General features: G+C 40.0%; 2 protein-coding genes across 4 annotated transcripts in view; both read left to right on the top strand.

Moving 5' to 3' along the window:
• Positions 1–4,005, top strand: part of pdzd2 (PDZ domain containing 2) — a 55,411-nt gene extending 51,406 nt beyond the window's left edge. For all 3 annotated transcript variants that reach the window (XM_079346040.1, XM_079346041.1, XM_079346042.1), the window contains 5 exons: positions 10–115; positions 239–340; positions 967–1,219; positions 2,173–2,310; positions 3,462–4,005. In XM_079346040.1, coding sequence (XP_079202166.1) covers positions 10–115; positions 239–340; positions 967–1,219; positions 2,173–2,310; positions 3,462–3,622 — 760 coding nt within the window. In that variant the 3' untranslated portion in view covers positions 3,623–4,005. The remainder of the gene's footprint in view (positions 1–9; positions 116–238; positions 341–966; positions 1,220–2,172; positions 2,311–3,461) is intronic.
• A 3,161-nt stretch (positions 4,006–7,166) lies between these two features.
• npr3 (natriuretic peptide receptor 3) overlaps positions 7,167–24,595 on the top strand; it is a 34,577-nt gene continuing 17,148 nt past the window's right edge. Inside the window, exon 1 of the mRNA XM_079346130.1 lies at positions 7,167–8,600. Within this exon, the coding sequence (XP_079202256.1) occupies positions 7,940–8,600 (661 nt within the window). The 5' untranslated portion in view covers positions 7,167–7,939. The remainder of the gene's footprint in view (positions 8,601–24,595) is intronic.

Raw genomic sequence — 24,595 nt, 5'->3', positions numbered from 1 at the left:
CGTCTCCAGTTTGAAGGAGCTGTCTGCGTCTCCTGAGAGCCAACACGCGATTCAGACTGTCACGGTGAAATCCGACGTGTCTGCTCTGCTGCAGGAGGTCAAATCTCTGTCAGAGGTAACAGCATCCTGCTGGTACTGACATTATTAGACTTAGTGCACAATTCATTGCATATTAAACATCTTCCTCACGCGTCACTGTCTCAGCACGAGTCATATTGTCACGTTGTGTCTGTGTCAGGCCAACAGTGAAACTCACCTGGTGGTCCTGAATAAAGAAGAAGGAACAGGACTGGGTTTCAGTGTCGCTGGTGGAGTGGACCTCGAGCAGAAAGCAATAACTGTAAGTACAGACCTACTCTTCATGCTGTTTTTAAAAATCAAACCCAACCAAGTTAAAGTTAAACCGAAACAAAAAAAACATATTTATAAATGACATTGTATAGTCAATCCCTGACATGTACAGTCAGGGGGGATTGAGTGTTTTTTTTAAAAGTCTTTAATCGACAGTAGATTTAGTGAAGATATATTAAAAAAAAAAAAATATATATATATATATATATATATATATATATATATATATATATTAAATGTTTAAAATGATGCATACTACCTTTTCAAGAAGCTGTTTGTCCAAAGTCACAATTTAAAGCACAACAAAAGAAAATGTATCACATTGAATTAAAAAAAAAGATACAAGCAGTTTAGATGATACCTCTGACAAGAACAATGACCAATCACAGTTTAGGATGTCGTGGTGACCAATCAGATTTTAAGGTTGGCCCAGGTCAGCCCTGGATCCGCCCCTGTTAATGTTTTCTAGCTTTACAGATGTTGTTTTTGTTCATCAAAGATGATAGTTATGATACTTACATTATCACAGAGATGTTAGATAAATATACATATATTTATACATAACAGGTGTATAAATGTTGTGAATCAAGCTGAGCTGGCAACGTTTGTGTTCAGGTTCATCGGGTGTTCAGCAGAGGAGCAGCCAGCCTGGAGGGAACGATCCAGAGAGGCGACAGCATCTTATCCATAAACGGCACCAGCCTGGCAGGAAGAACTCACGGAGAGGCCGTGTCCTCTCTGCATCAAGCCCGGCTGTCCAGTCAGGCGTTAGTGGTGATTCAGAGAGACGCTCAACAAAGACTCGACGCCGCTGAAAAAACACAGAGGACGAGTTCTAACGGGAGGAGGTCTGTAGGAGCAGGATCAGGTGAGACTCACACCTTCACCTTTGACCCGAAAGACAAACCTGCAAGTGTTGTACTGCTCTTATACCACGATGGATCCCTGGATTCAAAAATATTCCCTCCAGCTACGACATGTGTAAAATGTTCTGACCTGTGTGGATTATTCTAAAATACTTCACTTCACACTGAAAACTTATATAACACAATAAAACAATAATATGGCTGCTCTGATTTTGAAAACAGACATCTCACTTGTATTTTATTAAATGAAAACACATTATTGGATAAATCATTTCATAGCACTCCACGGTGAGTTTTGACTCACTCACTTCACTTTTTCAGTTTGTATAGATATTCTCATTTTTATGAACGGAACACAAACTGGTTTCGATCGTTCGACCTGCAGCATAGATCAACTTGGGGATTTGTGGTGGCAGAAAAAAAAGGGTAAAAGCAAATGAAGAGTGAAACGAGGAGGAGCTGCACTTAGAGAGGTTTGTTGTAGTGAACTCTGAAGGACCTGGTCATTTTCGTATCGTGGGGTTGTGGAAAATACCCGCCTCTACTTCTATATCTGGAGATGGTACAGTATTTACGTCGTCGTTCATTACCAGGTAGTTAATAGAATTCCTTAGTTCCTCTTCTCGAACGCATGATCAGGTAAGAGCTGCACGTTATTATTACAGAACAGCTGCATTAGACAAAAATAGTCTTTGTTGATTGGTGTAGCCAGTAATTGATTAAGCTACCTAGCATGGCAGAATAACGTCATATTACATAGGACTTCATAACAAAAAGCAGACACCACAAGAGAGCAGCTGTGAACACACACAAATCAGACAGTCGATTCTTCACCATTGTAATATTATTTACTGTGGCAGAATGAGCTTTAAGCAGCCGGGAGCTCATTGAACGTCTCCATTAGATTGCAGTATGAACTTCTCATGAATGAGCAAGTGTTGTTGTGTTTTTTCAGCGCTGCATGTGGGTCCAGACGGAGCTTTGAAGGTGGAGCTTCATAAGACCTCAGCAGGTCTGGGCTTCAGTCTGGAGGGGGGAAAGTCCTCGATCCAGGGGGGCGACAGACCTCTGACTGTCAAACGCATCTTTACAGGTAAGCTTTCACAATCTGCTTTTTATACATCACCATGGAAACAATAACATCTACATGTTTGATACTTTTGGTATTTTGTTTAGGAGCTGAGATGAAATATTGGGCAAACACAAACAATGGGTTTCTCCAATAAGCATGATGAATCATTTCATACACACATTATTGAGGGCCTCTGCATCCATAGGGACATCTTTGTTTTTCTTCATTAAACCTGATAAACATGCAGTACACAGATGATCCACCAGGGGGCATAAAGCATTCAGCACAACACAATAGGAGAGAGTCAGCGAAAAGGATTGTTCATGAATATTTTTGACAATTTTAAACAAAAGACCCAAAACAATGAAGTTGTCATTCATACTTAAATGAAATATATACATATATATATATATTGGAAGATATTACATTTTATTTTGTTGCTTATTTCCAAGTAAAATGTTGTTCGAAGTGTGTCTATAAAATATAATACAGCAGGTGTTTAAGGGGATTTTGTTTATTATCATTTTCCTCTTGATACTTAATGTTTTCAATAAAGGCATATTTTCTCTTGTGCATGTTAAAGTAAAGTAAAGTTTTACACGTCATAATTTGATTTAGTTAAAGTGTAAACTGGGATAATTATGTTCTGTTGTGTTTGTTAATGCAGTCTGTTGTCAAAAAGTGATATATATGAGTTATTGGATGTTTGCTTGGGTCACTTGTTTTTTTTCCTTAAATTACTCAATTTAGAAAATATATAAACTTGATGATTTCTATTTGTATTTAGTCTTCTTATTACTTGAAACACTATGACATGTACGGTATGAGGCTGATATGTTAAGTATCCATCAGTATTAACGGATCCAATTCAAACACATTCACACAGCAGAGCTCTTCTGGCTTAAGAGCATCACGACGTGTGGCTGCAGGATCACCTGAGCCACAGCTGAAGAGTCTCTGAGGGAGACCAACATTTTGACTTTCATTAGAAAATAAAAATATATATTATAAAATATTTTGAATCAGCATACTTAGAAAACATTATTGCCTGGTGTATGAAATATGATTCAGAAGAAAACTCTTCCATGCAGTGTGTTATTCACTTCAAACATATTGCCCATTATTTCATGGCTCAGGCCATAAAGCTCATGGACTTCCCTTCTCTCCAACAGGGGGCGCTGCAGAGCTGTCCGGGGTTATTCAAGTCGGTGATGAAGTCTTGTCTGTTAACGGCTGCTCTCTGGAGGGACTCATGCACCATGATGCCTGGAAGATCATTAAAGCCTCTGACGAAGGGCCAAACCAGCTCCTCATCCGAAAACCCAAAACCTGACCATGGACGGTCGACTAACATACAGGCTGTATATATTATTACTGTATAGTATATACAGACTGTATACCAACGATGACACAGAGAGAGAGCGTAGACAATCAGGAGAAATATGGAGAAGCTATTTCCCTTTTCTTGACACATTTCCTGATGGACGTTGTTTGAGATTGTGTCCTGTTTCATGTGTTTTTACTCAACAAAGGTCTAATTGGATGGACCACTAACTGATGTGATGTGCAATGCTGAATCATGGTTTACTTCAGATGGGACGTGCAGTTTGTTTACAACAAATTCACTTTGAAAACTTAAAAAAAAAAAAAAATCTTCTTGGATGTCAGTTGTTTCTTTTTTTTTTTTTTTTTAAATAAAGTCGGTGTGTGAAATGATGTGCAGCTGTTTGTGATGTGATTTTTCCTTATTATTGACAACTTTAAGCATCAGTGTTGTATCCCCATGTTTTTTCATTGAATATGTGAGCAGGAACAAGTCCTCAGGTACAACACTCTTCTCTTTCTTTTAATGTTATAACACAGCTGTTCTCTTAGAGGGCTTTCACACATGAAAACTGATGTGAACGCAAACAGAAAGCATATTTTTTCGCTCTGACTTCACCCAGAGTTTCTCCTGCCAGACCCGTAGTAATTTTTTTCCGCAGCAAGTCCGAGTGAGTTGATGTGAGAACGCTGCAGGAAATTCTCTAGAGACTTCACCTCGAGCCAATTCTCTCCGTGCATCTAATTAAACGGCTGCATCACGTCGTCTGTTCACCAGTATGTAGTTCTACACTTATTGTGGACGTTGTCGTTCCTCTGGACTACACGTAGCATTGATATGAAGGCAAATATTGTCTATATAGCATCGTATAGAGGACTCTGTTGATCCATCTGTCTTGTTTTTTTACGTCACGTCTCACCTCAGCAGACACACTGTCGTCTGACAGGAAGATTCTCCAGCTGTGAGGAGCATATGTGAACAACGAGGTCAGGAGGCAGTCCTTTTGAAATGATCTGGATCTGTTCTGCAGTCCGTGTGTGAAGACGGCTATAGTGAGATATTTTAAATAAGTTATTACATGAATATTTTACAGCTCTCCATGGAAAAACCTAGTTCTTATTACTCATCCTGGTTCAGTGAATCTCCAATGTGTCAGCAGCTCTGTGTAGTTTCAATCACAGCCAGGTTTCAATGTAACTTCTAATTAAGGATGGAGTTTACGCTCTACTAACTGCTTTAGTTGTTTCACCAGCTGAGAGAGTTTATTCACAGGTTGTCATGGTGATTGTTCTGAAATGTGGGGTTACTTTGAGGATGAGCAGCAGAGGGTTTTACCTTCCATTTGGTGTCGATATATCAGTCAAAATCAGTCGTAATGTAAAAGAAGCAAGTACAGCGAGTGAGAAAAACTAAATGTGTCGACGTATCTTTGATCATTGCCCCCAAAATACTATGAAGCAATAATAAATAGGCACCTCAAAAGAGCAATTTTCAGAGTTAAAGGCAGGGTTGGTAATTTTCTCCAGATACATTTTTTAAGATTTGGGTTGAAATGGTCTCGTCAGGAATTAATAACTTGTGGTCTGAAAATCTGTCATCTGTAGCAGTTGTAAGCGTTTAAAAACTTCGACCGATGTCTGACACAAGGTACCAATTGGAGGAACCAATCACGCCTCCCTGTCTCCCTGCCTGTTCTCATCCCTTTGCGTGCACAAGCCCACCTCAAAGCACGTCACGGATGATGGAGTAAATATTGTTTACTTACCCCTGAATGAGACGTGAGACGACGTAGCATCGACACGATGAGCTGAGGTGGGCTTCTGGAGAAATGTCCCTCGTGCGTTTGAGTGAGGGGCGTGGCTTTTGAGGGAGCACGGAGGGGAGGGGATGGGTGTTGACGGAAAATATGCACGCTAGTTTCTCAAATATTACCAACCCTGCCTTTAATGAGTTACATTTCAATATGGCAGCAATATTGGGCATAAAACCAGGACCATGTGAACGTCTCATTCTGAATCAAGCCGAGTCGAGTGAGTCGTGTGCTGCAGGATGTCGTTTCGTGTCCTGGATATTTAATGCAATGGTCAGACTGCGTTCTCACACATTAAACTAAAGATGTCATTACATTACAAAGTGTTGACTTCAGCTTAATGGCCATAATTATCTCCATGTTCTGCTCACTCCTGTAATTTGGACATTCAGATAGCACAGTATAATACTTTACCTTTTCATGTAATGATTTAATGATTTTAAGTGTAATGAGAGCTGTGGAAAACATCCACATGTACGTCAACAAATTCCAGCAGCAGCTGCCAGCAGACAGAAAGTGTCCTCTCAGAGCCTCGGAGAACTACGTGACTCATTAATGACACTCGTTAATGAGCCACGAGACACTTAAGGTCACTTTTTCAGCATGGGAGCTGAGCCTTGAGCCCGGTTTAGAGTTAAACAGAAGGCAATTCTTTTGTCAGGTTGACCCTCTGTGGTCTGTAGAAACCTTTATGTTTTAGGGGTTTTTTTCACCGTGAAGCCAGAATAATATTATAACAAGAACTGTCACTGTGTTCGCTTCATCTCCTCAGACACATTTCCAATATTGCAACACCTTTTCTGTAAATTTAAACTTTTGTGTGATGCACGTCACATCCATCGGCCTTGCAATCACTTCATTCCCCTTATCCAACTTTGGACACCAATCTTTCTTCTTGCATCCATCGATGGTAATAAAGAGAGCAACCGGCGTTTATTTTAGATTTACTGTAATGTAATCATTTGACAGAAGGCACATTAGTTTTAGGCACATTTTAGTCATTTTTTACCCTTTATAGTTTTAATAGACGACAACTCAAAACACTTGGCAGCAGTCCAGCCACACTTCCCAGTGCCTGTCATGGAGGTATTTTGGCTTTAGAGGGAGGAACAGAAGGAGATGGAGACGTATTGTCATAATACTAACAATGAATTGAACTGTGCATCTTTTTGACATAGTTAAACATCTAAAGTTGAAGGCCACATCCTCCATAGTTGTTGACACATTCCATGAACTACAATGCTCATGTAAATGACAGACCAATAGTGTTCAGCAACAAAATAGTTTAGTTCAGGATTTCTGAAGCAATTAAAGTGACCTTAACATAGCTGCTGTCCTGAACTGACTGTTTTAATGAATGTGGGTGTAGACTTTAATGAAGAAACAACCCACCGAGGCAGAAAGACGAGACCATAACACCAAGTGAAAGAAATGTTTTCCATGTAATGTTATTTCTTCCAGACTCGAAAAGTAAACATGGTATAGGCCTATGATATCTGCTCCTAATTTTGGTCTTTTTCATGCTGCTTCTCATGCTTATAGAGCGAGCTGACACACCCTCAAGACACAAAAGGGCAATGCTTTCCACTTGTTCTTTATTCATACACAAGATGGAAAACACTTAAATCACAATTTGTGAATGCATCATTTAACACGTATTTTTCCTGCTGTTATGTAAACTCTCCAGGCTCTAAATGGGCTCTTCTTTTTTGGTTTTTCTCCCCAACGACAAAGTTTATAGTTGCAGGTATAAATTAAAACACGTTATTATGACAACGTGAAACCATGATACTGATGTTTTCTCCGTTCGTGCAGTTTTACTTATTTATATTACAGAGGAACACATTTGATTATGGCATTTACTAAGTTGTACTCTGGCTCTCTCGAAATATCCTCCTAAAAAGGGTGATGTTTCTCCAAAAGTCTCAGGCCCCCAAAACGGACAACACCTTCTTTTTTAGGTCAAAAACAGTAATTACTTGCAGTTAAATTCTCTTGACCCTGGCTGCAGCCCTGGCCGAGGTGCATTAAGAATAAATGCATCTTTGTAAACACACAGCAGGAAAGTTTTGTATTTCGTTGGTTGTTGGACGCTAACAGCGTCATAATTCCCACCACCTCTGCTCGCTCTCTGTGTGTTGAAGAGGCTCATTGTCACACATGCAGTAGTGTAGCTTTAAGAAGGAGGTGGGCAGCGCTGCGATGACGCAGGAATAATCCTGAAAAGATGCTTCAAAACTCCAGAGCAGAGCGTGTGTGGTGCTGCTGGGTGAACTGAAGGATCGAGCTTGACGCGGTCCACAGAGGAGGAACCACTCCAAGAAGCACCAGGACCAGCTCTGCCTGCGTGATAAAAACACACACACACACGGACACACTGATAGAAACAGACAAACTCATTTAGTGAGATTTAATCTCTTTAACGTGTCTCACAGCAGAGTTTGTGTTTGCAGCTGAATGCGCGCTGCAGAGTGGAGCCAACTCCGGGAAACAAACCTCTGAGGAACATCTCCACCATGCCGTGTTTCAGCGCGCTTTGTGTCTGTTTTGTGCTGCTCCTGAGCCCGGCTCTGACACAAACCTTCGCCGAGGACATCCAGGTTCTTGTGCTCCTGCCTCAGAATAACTCGTACCTTTTCTCATACGCGCGAGTAGCGCCAGCGATCCTTTACGCACAGCAGAGACTGGAGACGGCCGGAGGAGCGTACTCCGGCTTCCACTTCAACATCCAGTTTGAGGACGCTGACTGTGTGAACGACGCTCTGTTCCGAATGGTGGACAGGTCGTGCGGGCTGAAGCCGGACCTGATCCTGGGGCCAGTGTGTGAGTACGAGGCGGCTGCAGTGGTGAGGCTGGCGTCCCACTGGAACATCCCGGTTATCTCTGCAGGTGCTCTGGCCGCCGCCTTCAGCAACAAGAACTCCGAGTACACCCACCTGACCCGCATCGCGCCGTCCTACGTGAAGATGGCAGAGACATTCACCGCGATGTTTGAGCACTTCACCTGGAGGAGCGCGCTGCTCGTGTATGAGGACGACAAGAGGGAGAGGAACTGTTACTTCACCCTGGAGGGAGTCTATCACCTGATGGTGGACTTTAACATAAAAACCTATTCTTTCAGCAGTGAGGAGCGAGTGGACACCGAGGACATCCTGCAAAACATCGAGGAGACAGAGGGTAAACTTCTTTTTTTTAAATCCTTCCCATGCGTCTCTAAATATATATTTTTTTTAAAAATACCTGTAAACTATCTGATGTTATTGATCATCACATGTCAGTCCTGTCAGTTAAATCCACGCTGAAAATTGATCAGAAATTCGAATTAATAATTGAAATATATACAATGGGCGTCATGGAGAGGGAGGAAAGTGGGACTGACAAGGATAAACTCCTGAACAAAATGTGTTTCTCTCTCACTGTCTCAGGTCCGGGAAATTGTCCCAATAAATAAACATGAGCCTTAACTTTATCATAACTCTATAATATCTTTACTATTTAAATGTAAAAAAAAAAAAAAAAGAGATGAAGACATTGCAGTTTAAATCAGCGTTATGTTTAATTCAAAGTGCATAAAAAGTTTGTAAGGCTATAACACAGTGTTAGTTGTTCAAAGCAGTCAAATTACTGACATTTAAAACAGTTTTAACAGTCGATATGTTACAACAGGAGTGTCTCCAGGGGCCCATTAAATGTGTCACATTGGATCTCTCCACCAGCCTCAGCCAACCCTGAGATATCACTACGATCACACCTTCATTAAGAAAATTACCTATTTAAACATTTTCCTCCTTTAATACGTATCAATGCCACACCTATAACTTTTATTGATTATTATAAAGTACTGAAGCTTGAACAAAAACTACATCTGTTTATAATGAAAGACGGGTAAGAGAAGAATGGGTTCATCAAAAATTGCAGCAAACACCTGCAGAATGTCTAAATTGCACAAAACTGCGTTTCAGTACCAAAACGTTGCCGATGTATTTGTGCAACCTGCACCGTTTGCAGGTGTTTGCTTATAAATCTTTATTTTAAAGCTTCAGTTTGCAGTGTCGATCATTAAAATAGAAGAAATTGTGTCATTTTATTACGCTTGATTTGAGTCTTTTAAAGGGTTATTTGTGTAACGTAGGTGTGGTCAAAGTAATAACTCAGGGTTGGCTGAGGCTGTGGTGGAGGGGCCCAAAGTGAGGGGTCCAGAAAACCTGGAGACGCCCCTGATCAGTATGATGACAAACCATTGAAGAGTTTGGTGTTTGAAAGGGAAACACGTCCTTCATTTACCGTCAGGAGCGGAGTTCAGGCCACAGCAAACATTTTCAACATTTTTTCATATCATTTCTATGACAGATTAATCTGACTAATATTTTCTGTGAGTGTTTAGTCTACTAAAACGTACAAATTCCTGAGGCAAAGAGAGACTATAAATGACTTGTTGTCAGACAAAGACAAACAGAAAATCGTCACATTTAATGAAAGGTTTACATTTTTTGAAGTCTTACTCACATGCTCATGTTTAGACTACATTAAAGGCGTTCTCATCACCACGGTTCTCGTGCTAAAGAGAGCCCCTATCTGTGACTAAAGGTAGTTAAAGTAAAGATCATTTAAGCACCAGGTTCTGTGTCTGTGTGGGTCACTCTCACTCCACAGCAGCTCATCAGGTCAACATGATGAGACTGAAGCAGTATACCTGTTTACCTGAAGCCTGGTGTCAGCTTTAGTTAGATTTGAGAATGCTCCTAATAAAACCAGACTGAAAGACTTCCCTGCTGATACTGACTCAGATTCATAAACAGATAACCATAATCCGATGGCCAACTGTGATACCAATGTTTCATTCATTACTTCTTTGTGATTGTTTGTGTCTGTTTTCCAAATAAGCTCTTTGATGGTGGGTGTCTAATTGTTGTAAAAAGTTCCTCACTGTATGTGTCCCTTAAACATGGCTTACAATCCGCATGTCTCTGCTCTCTGTCAGAGATGATGTAAGACTACCACTGCTAAACATTTTACCATAAAAACAAATCTGCAGGCGATGTCTTCTGCCCAATACAAACCCATCCTCTGAATCAGCTCTTAGTTGTATGAGCTTACAGCATTAAACTGATGTACCACATCAGATAGATATCAGCTGAACTGACATTGGTGTATGGCACATTATTTACTGATGGGCCGATATTTGTTCACCGGATGCATCTCTAATACATGAACACTATCAACATCATGTTTAATGCTGTTTCCAGAACCTATCATTTAAAAAATAAAGGCTTTGGTTGATTTATAAATGGTGACGAAGGATGGTTATATGAGGTGCATAAAGGTGCAGGGAAATACAAACAGCAACAAGAAAAAGGTCTGCCCGTATACTCACTCAGTGCCAGTGTGTATTAAATCACATCGTTTCAGCCAAAGATTAACTTTATTGATCCCTCAAGGGGAAGTTTGGTGTTTACACTGATTATCATGCAACACACACACAGGTTCAAATGTACACATACACGAACAGGATCCTATGGACATGCACTAACGGAGGGATGTCAGAGTGAGGGAGCAGTGCTCAGGAAGTGGTCTGGCACCTCTCCAGCAACCAGACAAATATCCAGATTAGGTCCACGCTGAGACTTGAACCGGCAAACTTCCGGTTCCCACCCCAAGTCCCTACGGACTGAGCTACTGCCACCCGTTCACTTTAGAATAATTCAATCATGATAAACTTTAATCTATCGTGTTTAAGGCGAGCACTATGAGGAAAGAAGTCATTTGCAGTTTTATTTTTGGAATTATGATATGAAACCTGATAAACAAACTGACACTAGATAATCCATGTCAGCGTTTCTTGTGGATCGAAATAAATGAAAAGTATTTTTTACCACTAAATTTGAACCACTTACTCTGGGGCCAGCCTATAGCTAGCTTGAGTGTCGTCCGACTGCATGCAAACCTTGTGAGACCGTGTAAAATGTCCACATACTGACTGAGAAAGTAGTGCTTGTATGCATCAAAAAGTTTATATAATTCATTTTGCAGTCAATTCAGACCTTTGTGAAGTGTTTGTTGCAAAATGACATATTGCAATAATGATAAAATTTATTGTGCAGCCCTAAACCAGAGGGCATGAGAACATTTGTAAAACGGGGGCGACAGCCATAAATAGGCTGACAAGCACTACAGTCTATTGCTGGTAATGTAACCTAATTTAAATCCCACTCACGAAAAAAGACTGATTTCTCTTCTATAAGTTTATTTAACTTTATGGTCATGCATCATCTGAGTAGACGGGCTGCAGTCACTCTGTCTCTCTCACTGTTGGTTTGCAGTTTTGAGGCTGTTTGTAAAGTGTACAGCTCTACATGCTGCCTCTCCTGGAGTATGTTTGTATTGTTAATAACAATATCCCACCACACCCCATACTCCAAATTAAGAAACAAAAAAACGAGATTTATAATCCATTACAATGTTAAACATTTAACACGTAAAAACAGCAGAAATCCAGTTTATCCTCTGTGAATGTCTCTCTGAGTAATGGCTGTCTACTGTGAGTGAGAAGCATGAGTCCCACCAGTGGTGTTGTGTGGCTGTGTTTACGTCATGTTTATATGGCACAGCCTTAAAGCTGTTTTAGTCGAGGACTAGAGTGAAGAAGAATAACATCTACTAATAACATCATCTAAGTCTTCTCACTGTTTATTTGGATGTTACAAAAGCGCCTTTACATCATGGCCATCATGTGTCAATTTATGTGCAACGTAAAGCTACAAGCTAACTAAACTGTGCTAACATCAGCCTGCTAACACAACCTGTCTCGATTCTAGAGTTTGTTTGGGCCCCAGGCAAAAAAATAAATTGGGGGCCCTACAGCCAACATTCATCACATATGCAACGTTTTGCAAGGCAACAAGAGTGAGCGCTTTTAAATGGGACCTCCTTTAGGGGTATTTCCTACGGTCATTGCAAAATGTGCACATTTTGGTCCGCTGCTGTGGTATTGTGAGCTCTCAGGGGCCCCCTATTGGTCTGGGGCCCCAAGCAGTTGCCTGCCCTGCTGGTTGACATGCGACATCTCTGAACACAATAATGCACAGGAAACTGCAGCTCGAGCAAAAACAAAAGATAAAACGATCCCAGCGACTTTAGATCTATTTTTGTCTCAGTACAATGGAGAGAAAAGGAACTGGAGGAGAGAGGGGAATGACAGGCAGGACTGCCTCCTGGGCCGCCCGCTCTGAGGACTAACGCCTCCATACATTGGGCGTGACCTAACTGCTCGGCCACCGTTCCCCCGTTAGATTACATCATTTATTATTTAAAGTAGCGTCTTAGTTCTGCTGTTACTGTTGTCATTGTATGTTCTGTGTTTTTTTCAGAACATATAAAATAGAATAGAATTCTAAAATCGAATTGCAAAAAACTCGGTGACTACAATATCGGCTGAGTAATATACCCGTAAAGGTCAGTCAGGCTGTACGGGTAGCAGACTGACTTTAAACAGTCATCTCATGACTTGTTGATGAGACTGCACTCAACTTTCTACTGAACTTCATAATACATGCTGTGAAGGTTTTACTCTTATTAATTATGTTAAAAGAGGCTTATTTCCAGGAAAATTCCAAACTGAGAGGACTTCGCAAAATGTTTAGCTTTTTAGAATTTGCAACTAAAACATTTTGGATTTGACTTGTTACATGGATTCATTTCTCTCTTGCGTTACCTGTCTTAGTAAGTAGATATCATTTTTTTAAAGTGTCATTACTTTCAGACACTGTCATTCATAAACTTATGCTAACAGAAATTAGGACAAATTTAGTAGTACATCATGCACATGACTTAAGACCTACTTAATAAATAGAAAAAGAGTGTCGTCCCTCTGAGCTGCAGCAGGAGCCGACAGTGAGGAGGAATCTGCGGATGAGCATCTGTGTTTTAAATTGTCCTCACTGCACCCGCAGCATTCATCACTCACACACATTTGCACAACGTTCTGCACGCTGCTGGCACGAAATACTATCTCATGTCTGCAGACTGCACGGATGAGCCACATGGGTTAGTTTAGCTGGAAACTGTTTAGAAGACTTTAGAATTGGCAGAAAAAATGGGACACCTTCTCTCCACATGTGGCCTAAAGCGTGATCACAGCTCCTGCATACAAACCTCTGAGACTGTCACTGCACCGTTTACACCACAGATGGCCCCGCTCACATCAAACACTTAGAAACTCTTTTACTGTCAATTAAAATGAACGATTATCTGTTTGAAAAGAAGCTAGTTTAAGATGTTCCGTGAGACTCGATGGAATAAAAAATATCCTGAATCCACATGTCAATCATGAAAGAACTGAAACCCACGCTGACAGAAATGTTTTTCCATGACGACAAAACTAAGTTTGAATATTTATGTTTCTAATTAAAACCGTGCAAATAAGTAATATCAGCAGGAAGCTTTGGGCCTGTGTCCATTAAGGCTGTTTTTTTGTGCTCAATACAAAACCTATGTCGCTTAGCGTTTTCAGCAGCCTGAATGCAAACGCCCTCATCGTTAGCTCTTCCATGACTCTACATTCACAGTTAGAAAAAGTTCTGCTGTTGGAAGAAGCTCGTCAGTGTCACTTCTCTCTCACTGACCGATCAAGTCAAGAATGTTTGAGAATTTTGAAATCAGCTTTGTTATCAACAGCTAATCTAAGTGGTCTTTGTGAGGAAACAATTTCAGGTGTAAAATAGCTGCTAATGAGTCAGTTTCATCGTTTTCTTGTGTTCTTGGTGACATTTCCTAAAATAAAGGAAAATATTTAGCACACAGAGCTATTTAAAGCAACATTATAGGACGTTTTCAAATCTGCACTAGATCATTTCAGTAGGACTTCTCTGTATGTTGTCTGCAGTGCGGCTGTGACTCAGTTGGTAGAGTCGGTTGTTTCTTAACCAGAAGTTTTGGAGTTTCATCCCCAGCTCCGGATTCAGAGTGATTCTTCTGGTGGTCACTTTACATAGCAGCCTTTTCCATCAACGTGTGAATAGGTGTGAATGTGTCGTCGTGACCTGTGGTGTAAAAGTGCTTTGAGTATTCAGAAGACTTGAAAAGTGCTCTCCAAGCTCAAGTCCATTAACCATTTACCACATGTCCCCTACAGCAGGAGCAGGGTGGATATATATTATATAGCATATAATAGCACATTATATTATGCTAAAATGAGAACATTTGCCTTTATATAGTTTGGCTGAATCACAATGTCAACAAAAGAGTGGAGAAAAGAACACACTGATGAACAGATGTGGTGATGCAGCTGTTTTAATCACATGCTCAGAGATCGTAGCATTCCTAGGCATCATGTCGACTTACGTGAGCCCATGTTAGAGTCAATGTAAATAGGATTTTTTTATTTACATAGATAGAGATGTAGCAACAGAGACACCATTCTCCCTGTTGAAAGTTATTGTCCTGTAAACACTAATTTTAGTTGGAAAAGTTACATATTGTTACTTCAAACAGACCATACCGTCACTACTGACTAATATGGAAGTCAACTCTGGTAACCTAGCAACAGTAAGCGCAGTGTGAAGCACTCTGAAACTGAGGCTTTGAACGCTACCAGTGCAAAACTACCATCATTGTACACAGACCTTTATTGTTTCCTATGTGAGGAATATGGTATCTAATCAAGGATCCTGCACAAAATAACATAAACAAATAATAACACTATATCCTGATACTGTACACCTTCTTTGTTTAACTTTACTGCCTGTTACTCTAATCGTTAAAATGAGCCTGCACCTGGGTCCTTATCAAAGTAAACTGAAAGTGCAAATGTATGTGAAGGTTACGTCTTAATCATATAAAACAATGAAACATCCTCATTACAGGGGTGATTTGTTTTGAGCAGCTTGCACATAAAACACAGAGATATAAAATAAATGATTCAACAGCGCTTTCATATTTCAGTGAGGCTGTGAGCAGTACACCAGCTCTGATAACAAGCTTGTTTTACTTTCATCCTCTGCTGATTACATCACCTCATATATCAGAGAAGTGTTGTGCTCTTGTATAAATTAGCATCAATTATACAATCTAAATGCTGCAGAGCTGCAAAGTGCACCTGACAGCAGGAATTAGTATTCTCTGCATGTCAGGTGCTTAACTGAGAGTTGTGAAGGGTTTCAGTTAAACCTGAGCAGAGGGAGGCGGGACGATAGAAGCTTGCTGCGGTTCAATTCGTCTTTGTGTGTGCACTGCATTATATGGAGCATTACATTTACTAAATGTTTTACTTAATTTACATTTCGCAAGCCAGGTTTAAACACGACAAAGTGTTGATGCATCTTTGTCGTCCTGAACACAGAGACGTGACTTTGCGACTACTGTTGTCTCATTTACAGGTACGCCTGAAACCGTGACCCAAAACACTTTGAACTGCTGTTGTTACAATTAATGCTTTATTTAAAATTACATTTATGTCTGAAATGTATTTATTATTATTTTTTTTTTTCAACTCAAATAAATCCCATTCTATTTTGTGCCTTTCGGGGCACCATAGTAACGCCTCCATAGCATCTTCCTGCAGCTGCAGTGATGGAAAATAACACCGCTGTAATATTCACCATGTGACATCAAACACTTAACATTCATTTATGCAGTTTTCATGTTCTTATCAATCTTTAGCGAGTTCCTTTTTCTGAGATCAGGTTAATGTTGTAACTTTTGATTTACTTCAATGCAAAATTCATTTCATACATGTGATTAAAAATGACAACTTCCATGATTACCGTAAATTCCGGACTATAAGCCGCTACTTTTTTCTCACACTTCGAGCACTGCGGCTTCTACTCCGGTGCGGCTAATGCATGGAATTTTTATGGGGGACAGTGAGCTTCTGCCGCAAAAACATTTGACTTCGTCACGTCGGATCTTAATATCAGTCATTTTGCGCTTCATGCACGCACCCTCATGATGGAAAACACACGGAGAAATACATATGATGCAGCTTTCAAGTTAAAGGCGATCGACCTGGCTGTCAAAGAAGCTAACAGAGCTGCTGCACGTTAAGATGACACTGACAGCGACAACAGAGACTGAGGAAGTGAGTAATGAAGTCATTCTGAGGCAGTGAATGGATGGACTTTTTCTTGTGAAATATATTACGGTCATCTTTTTCATCAGCCGTGTTACAGACACCGTCGGCTAGGCTTCGTATTGTAACGGTTCATGTTGTAAAGTCAGTAGTTGATAATGTGTTCATAATTCCGATTATGTGGAGAGTCAGTGAATGCACCAGCGAGAACGTGTTGAGTGGCTGTATGAGAGAACGCTGGGGGAGAGAGTTGGATTGTTACGGCAAGTGATGTGTTGCTCTCCGCTGTAAACGGCGTGGTCACGGCCGACAGTGATCGGGTTATTAAAAGTTATTATTTGAACGCTCTCGTCGTCCTTTAACGTCCGTACGGACGCTACAGTATTTGCGGGTGTTACCGGTAGCCTACGTCTGTGTAAATAGCTCTTGTTATAGCGTGGACACCTGCGGCTTATAATCAAGTGCGGCTTATATATGTACAAATACATTTATTTACTTATTTTTAGCCGGTGCGGCTTATATCCAGGTGCGCTCAATAGTACGGAATTTACGGTAACTTTTTGAATTCAGCGATTATTCTGGGTTAAAGAATCGTTTCACGGTTGAACTCTTGGAGTGAAAACCTTGACGACACTCAGGCCAGACCTGCAATATTTGTGATCGAGCAGGTGATGATGTCACAGTAGCAGAGATGGACATTAAAGTCATGCTTTTCATAAACCAGTCTAAACTTTGAACAAGCTGTTAAGTCGAACAAAATGAAAAGTACAAACAAGTTTTCATCATTTTTACCCTCCCAACTTCCCCTGATTTTTTTTAAATCTTGAAGACAAATAACCTTGAACTTGCATTTCCTCATTTTCTTCTTCTTCTCTTTTCCATTAGGGTTTGTGAATGTGCATGATAACAGGCTGATAAAAAACATTAAATTAAATCATAAACCAGACTAGACAGTTTGACCTGTCACACGTTTAAAAAAAAAAGAAAGAAAGAAAGAAGAAGCATTGTCGGACTTTTTGTGACCTAATATTTCAAAAACCTAATTTTAGACATTATGAGACAATCCATAATAAAAAAACAACCTGTTGTTTTGTATCTTCTGACGAGGTTTATGACACACAGTCATGCCACATATATTTTTTTAATAACTTTTTTTAGAATGTATTTGTTCCCCTGGCAGCACACTTAGTTTGTTTCTTAGTTTGTCCTCATAAAACAGGCTGAGCTGAGCCCATCCGATGATGATGATTTGTTTTGTTATGTTCCTAAAATGTTAGATATTTTTTGTCTTATGAATCTGGATGCACACTTGGTAAAAAGCTTGCATGAAGCCAGAAATGTTCTTATTAAACTGTTTAAGATGTTATCCACTCCACCTTTCCACCACGGTCGCTTTAGATATGTGCTCTTTGCCTTCATTATTTGCAAATACTAAATCACTGACATGAGACTAATAGTCATTCTTCAGGGTTTGGCAATAAGCAGCTCAAAGTTTAAAACCTCTTTTGTTTGTTATTCGGGTGATTCTTCCAGCAGAAGCTATTTTTGTTTTTGTATTTGTACAAATATGTATTGCCTGTACATTTCAAATTTGTTGAAAGATTTTAAACAATGAGTTTTCAGAAAGTCTAAAGACACAGAAGAAAGATGTAGCATTTTTCGTGAAAAATTAAAAGCCACAAGCTATCGGCCAGGAGTGGATTAGATGTTTCCCATTGACCTTATCAGAGAAAGTGTACTTCTGATTGGCTGGCAGGGGCTGCTTTTCTTCCCTATCATCACCTCTGCAATGAAGCAATACATCTGTGAATGCATTTTTTTTTTTAACATGCAAAGAAAAGTAATACCACTGCACGGGCTGTCAAATTATTGTTGGATTAAATTTCAAAAACTCAAAACATAAATGGCCCTTCATTTTTTTTCACACCTCTACCTCAGCCAGATCTCAAATCTCTCTCCCTCTCTCTCTCTCCCTCTCTCTCTCTGCCAGCAGTCATCTGGCTGTCCATCTCACTCTCGTGAAAGGAATATCTCAGGCAATGCTGTAAAAGAATTTCTCGGTATTTGGCTCAAAACAGCCTCTCTGACTAAAGGGTGAAATGATTGGAATTTGATGGAGTAAGGTCAAGGTCACTCTGGCCTTACAAAAATAGTATTTGCACATCTCAACCTCATCTTGACATACTAGATTGTGTGAAACCTCCCATTTAAAAAAAAAAAAAAAGGAAATCTGCTTCTCTTCTGACAGCATCTTCAGCACAGCAGTATTTCCTGCTTCTTCTTTTTCCAAATAAACGTCAGTATCTTGACGATGAAGAATTTGAATTACTTGCAGTAAGTATCCTTGCGGTCAGCTGATTGTGTGCAGTTTCTTGTAGGTTGTAGAGTTGACAGAACTTGCAGCTAGTTTGTGTAGTTCAGGTAAATTATTGTTACTTACCAATGCTGTAAAAAGGTTCAAAAGTCATGCACTTGTTCAGCTCCTTATGCATAGTTTTATCTTTTCTGGTGTGTGGCTATCAGCATGAATCAATATCACCCATTGAACAACTCACTAATGTTGATGACTGCACATGTCTCAGACTGTAGATGACTCAAATAATAGCTTCACACCTCCATCTTGTTTGGCCTTCACAGTGTCATTAGTCCTGCATGATTGAAGAAGTGAACTCTTTCTTTTGAATAAGGCTCAATGTAAACAGTCTCTGATTGTGTGGCTTCCTAAAAATCCAGCCAAGAGTAGAGAAAACTTTTTCTTTTAGTTCAGTATTATCCTTGTAAGAGACGTACCTCCCTCAGTCATTCATGTCTTCAGTGAAGAAGATCTTCAGCCCTCGAAGACGTTGAGCGGGCACGTTCAGCTTTGCATGTCGAAAAAATGTTACACAGTGCTAACATTGTTCTTTGCATTTCGCATGTGGGCGAGAGGACTTCAGCTTGACTGGCTTGTTTGTCATCGGAGGATTTGTCTGCTAGCCGCTCTGTTTGTGATGATCAGATAATGATTGAAAGTCATGCATCACATTTCAGTTCAAACTCTTCAGGTGATGGGAGCACAGTCACATCGTGAAAACATTTAACCCTAACAAGTATTTTTTCTTCTTGGGCTTAGAGATGACGTTAAGTTTTTGCTGATGTATGTTTGAATCTGTGACTTTTGGCCTTTTTCTTTAGTCAGGAGAATAGTTTTAAAACTAAAGGAGGAGTATGTTGACGACCATTGACACTCACATTAACATTTAGATTAATGATGTCAAAGTAGTCCAACCTCTTCTTCATTTCATTTTTTTCTTTGTTTTTTTGATAGATCAACTTCACTTTGCCTGTGATTACATCGAGGTAAATGTAAGTGAATAATATCACCATAGTCTGGTGTCAAACTGCTCCAATCAGAGGCCTCAGATTTATCAACCTATCAGGACAAACACAACATATTAGACAGCTATGTTAGACGGGCATGTGTGAAACTTCAGCATGCCTAAATATTTCCCAAAAACTTTCAGGAGCTAAAGTAAAAAAGACTAGCGAATAGTTTTATGTATAGTTCAAGGAAGCTCCAAACTGGTTACAAAAAGGCAAAGATCTAAGTATGCACTACAAAAAACAAAGAAAAAAATGAAATGAAGAAGAGGTTGGACTACTTTGGCTTATTAATCATGTCCATACTTTTTTATAGCTTTCTTTTAAGAGGAAAGTGTATCTTAGAAGTCTTCTTCACAGTTTGGATGCTGATATTTATGATCCCCAGACAGTGATCTCAATGACTCTCAGGCTTAGCTCTGACCACGTCAGGCTGCACCGGCTGGGTGATCAGAACATGTTGCAAACTGTGCTAGTTTTACCTTTCCTTTACTATTGTTTGGTCATATATGAAAAAATAAAATGCACCTTCTCTCTTTGAGTCTTTATGGGATGTGATTTATTGTTTAATGTGAATGCATTGCCTCTGGTTTCTTTGACCAATTAATTATTTTATTCCCATGAATCAAACATTGTTTTCATCACAGGAGATTTTATTTTTCCTCTCTGTAAGATGGACGTCTGGATGTTTTGTTCTGTACAACCTCAGAAAATATCAGCTGACCCTCCATCACCTAAAGACCTTTTAACAATAAAGCCGCCTGGTCGGCCATGGATGACCCTGGCTTTACAACACAGGGTCACCTATGGCGGACTTTGGTTGTATGAACAAACTTTTCTTTTTTACAGCTGACATTTTAAGTTGTTCTAACGTCAAAATGTATCCCGTTAGAATTTTGTGACTGTCCTGATGAACTGTTTGCATGTTTTCATCTTGTTTTAATGAAAAGTATCAGAGACTACTTCATCAATATAATGCTCTGGTAGCTATTTTCAGAGAACCTCTGTTATAAACATGGTCAACGTTAGGAAACCTCCAGGCCAAAATAAGACAGGATGCTTTAATAGCAACTTTTAAGTTGAAAAGCTCATCTTTCTTCGATCAGGTCCAAACAGGTTTCCTAAAACACGTTGTCCCACAGGTCTGGCAGAGGCAGCCTGAGGCTGTGCATGTATAATAGGATTACAGGCGGACCTGTGGCTGAACCAAATTACATGATGTAACAGAGCTGAATCAGTTACAGTTCACCTGAACAGATGTCACAAAGGACACTGTCTTGTTTTTTGAACTATTTACAGTTGTGTACATAAAGATTTACATTTTGCCTGTGCAGAAGACACTCTTCATCACAAAGACAATTATGCCTTTATTCAAACAACTTTATTAACATCAGAGTCATCTGGTGCAGAGATGATGTGTCGAGCCTTAGGACTTCTCCAATTAACAATAATTAATTTACTGGCAAGGAGCGTGACAAAGGCAACCTTATTTGCTTGATTTGTTGAAAGTGTAATCCCTTTAGGTGAGGTACCAAATATTGCCATGAGTGGATTGGGGCTTATCCTGTTCTTACTGACATAAGAGATGCTATCAAAGATAGATAGCGAGAAGGAGCTCAGCCTCGAGCTCGACCAAAACATGTAGCTGAGGGTTGCTTCGTTTTGGTGACACCTTTCACAATTTGAATCAATATTCGGGTAGAGCTTAGCTCCGTGGTTTGCTCCGGGAGAGGTGAAGTCTGTGAAATACCTTGAACAGATCATGTCTGATACAAAATAGTTGTATTTATTCCAAAGAAAACAATACTTTCCTGGTTAAACTAGCTTCTAATATTTATGCAAAATTAAATTGTTTTTCCTTTCATTAGTGGCCAAACTAGGATGCAAAGTTTACACACACTGACAAAACATTTTTATCAATCTTATTAATCTAACAACTTGAAGTGACAACCTGAGTCTGAACCTTCTCCTGCAACTGGTTTGGAGACTGTACCAGGAGCTTATTACATGAGAAATAGTTGAGAGGGTCACAGAGAGACACTAAAAAAAATGAGATCTCATTTAAAGGTTGCATTTGATGACGTGTTTCAGCGGAGGAGGTTTTGGCTTCAAATTAGCCGTGAACCTTTCTTTGATGCTGGCAGGACACCATGAGGCCGACCTGCAACCCGTCGGATGGATAATAAAGCTGTGTGTCTGTTTAGGGGCTGCATGTCACAGCTGTGTGTTAAAGGCTGTCCTGATTTGAAATGATCCTTCAATTGGGGCTGAAGACTACTACTTCTCCAGGGTCATTAAGGATCTTTCTGGTGCATCCATCATGACCCAAAATATCTCCAGATTACATGCCAATTCAAATGAAATGCCGTAGTTTGAGGCAGCCTGAGTTATACTTTCAAGTTTTAGTAATCTTTGTCAAATCTTTCTAAAATCTAGCAGCACAAATGTGTAAAAAATGAAGATGTCTTGAAACTTAGAATTGACTTTAATATAATATAGTATCACAAAACTTTTTCTTGACATTTAATCATGTTTGCTAGTTATGGTGCAGCTATTGAGGTTGCTAGGCAACAGGAACATGGCTTAGTAACAAAAGGGTAGGGGACCGGGACAATTGGTGATGCAAACAGGAAATCCTCTGTCTCGTTTCAGATCGACCTGAGTGTCTACGGAGGCTTGTTCTGGACTGCTGGCTGAATTAAGATACAGCAATGTATCTGATATCTCCTCTAGCCTTGTAACACATCAGGATCCCACAGGAGGAGCTTGAAACATGACTGAGGAAAGGAATGTCTGGACTTTATGCCCAGAAAAAATAATATGAGCTGAAAGATAAAACATCATTTTATTGTCCCCTTGGAGAAATATTTCTTGAACTCTCTCCAGCTGTAGTTTACCAGAAAGAACAATTCCACAGAGATTAAAATATCAGCGTCTGCACCAGACAAGGAACAAATGAAACATGTAACAAAAAATGTGATTTTGTGCTTATGCTAGTGCACACAATGGTTTCAATGCATGCGTACATTATGGCAGTGTTTACCAATGAGTTTTTTAGTTACGGTAAACAGGTACGCCTATTATTGGGGACCCTGAATCTCCTCCTGGAAGGTAAAGACTGGGACTCTTGATTTGCACTTTATGTCAAGTTACCATACCAGGCCAAGATGTTGTATCCATTTCAAATATGGCCTAGTAAAAGAGTGATGTGATCTTCTGCTCCACTCTATCAACCCTAAGTCTATGGAGCAGAAAGCATGAAATCATACATGAAGGGGGTCATCCTTTATGTCTGGTAATTGAACCCTTGTCTGGGATTTTTCTTTAACATTATTCTTTGGCACTCTGGTATCATATTAAGAATCTTATCACAAGCCTCTTTCCAATTCAAAGCCGTTTTTATTTAAAGTATTTGAAATGACACGTCGGGATGAGCAGCTGAGATAAAAGATTCCAGGGACATTCCAGCTGACGCTGCACATAATTTGTCCTTGTACCCACTTCTCCTCTACTCATTTCACCCTCATCAGTATGCTGCACATTTCTGTACCATTAACACCACAATATTATAACATGTTACAACCTCTTAGAGGGAAAATGAAGCACCTCTCCTGTGATTGGTCAGTTTCTGATGCTAATCCTCCTGAGACATGCACTCCCATCCAGAGTCTGTATGAAGTCTTTGTGTTTGCAGAGAACTCCCCCTGGGCTGCAGCATAGATGTAAGGCTGTGACCTGCTTCAACTATACGACCACAAGTGTGTTCAGGTTCAGTCTGAGAGGGCAAAGACACGGATATGTAACCCCAGACAAGAAAACATGAAAGTCATTAGTCAGCTAACCCAGCAGTCTCTCTGTCTGTGTGTTGATTAACATTATCTTTAAAAGCCACAGATGTTTCTTAAACGTTTGTGCTGACCTTTGCTCTCTTTTCTTTACCTTGTTCACCTCTCTGACAGATGGATCCAACAACAGAAAAACCTGTTTTTGGAGAAATTGCTTTAAAGATTTGCAAAGTCAAGTCCCCTGATTTGCACATGTTCTGGTTTACATGCTAACAGCCAACACAGGGCACTTTTAAACACACTGTGGGCACTCAGTAAGTGCCCCATGTGCTGCCCCATTCCTGAGTTAATTTGTAACTAGCATCAGTGCCCTCGCAAAAAGGAAAATCCAGAAGTTTTGAAATATTGCTGGCTGTAAGCGCTGCCCCATGGAATGGCTTGCAGAGCATACACAGGGCCAGTAGTGTGTGTAGAGCCCAGTGTAATTAAAGGGTGCTATAGTGCTGGCAGGACTGAGGTGAAGTTTGTCCCACTGACTCAAGGGATATTTCAGGAGGTGTGTTTAAGTGACAGAGTTGTGAGGAATGTTCCAGCAACACTCTGAATCTTCCTTATTAACAGGGATGCTGGGGTTACTGTGATTTCAATCGCAACCCTTGTTTGTGTAGCAGCCCTATTTATTTTTAATCATTCGGATACCGAAGGAAAAGTTAATATCAAGCCAGTGAAGGACATTTTTACTTATGATATTTGTTGGCAAACACACTACATTTTTATCAATGATTGAATGTTTGGTTTAAATTAAAAGCAGAATCGCTCACAGTCTGCTGGATTTCCATCAGTGGTAACACAGCTGGCAGTGTGTCGCTTTGCTGCTCACTCAGCCTGTATGGAAGCACATGGCTGGATAAACCTAGTGGGGATACTTGAGTCTTTTGGGGCCTTAGGCAGAGGTTTACAAA

This window comes from Symphodus melops (genome assembly GCF_947650265.1).
Source record: "Symphodus melops genome assembly, chromosome: 1".
Classification (NCBI taxonomy): Eukaryota; Metazoa; Chordata; class Actinopteri; order Labriformes; family Labridae; genus Symphodus; species Symphodus melops.
This window is presented reverse-complemented; position numbering and strand designations above follow the sequence as displayed.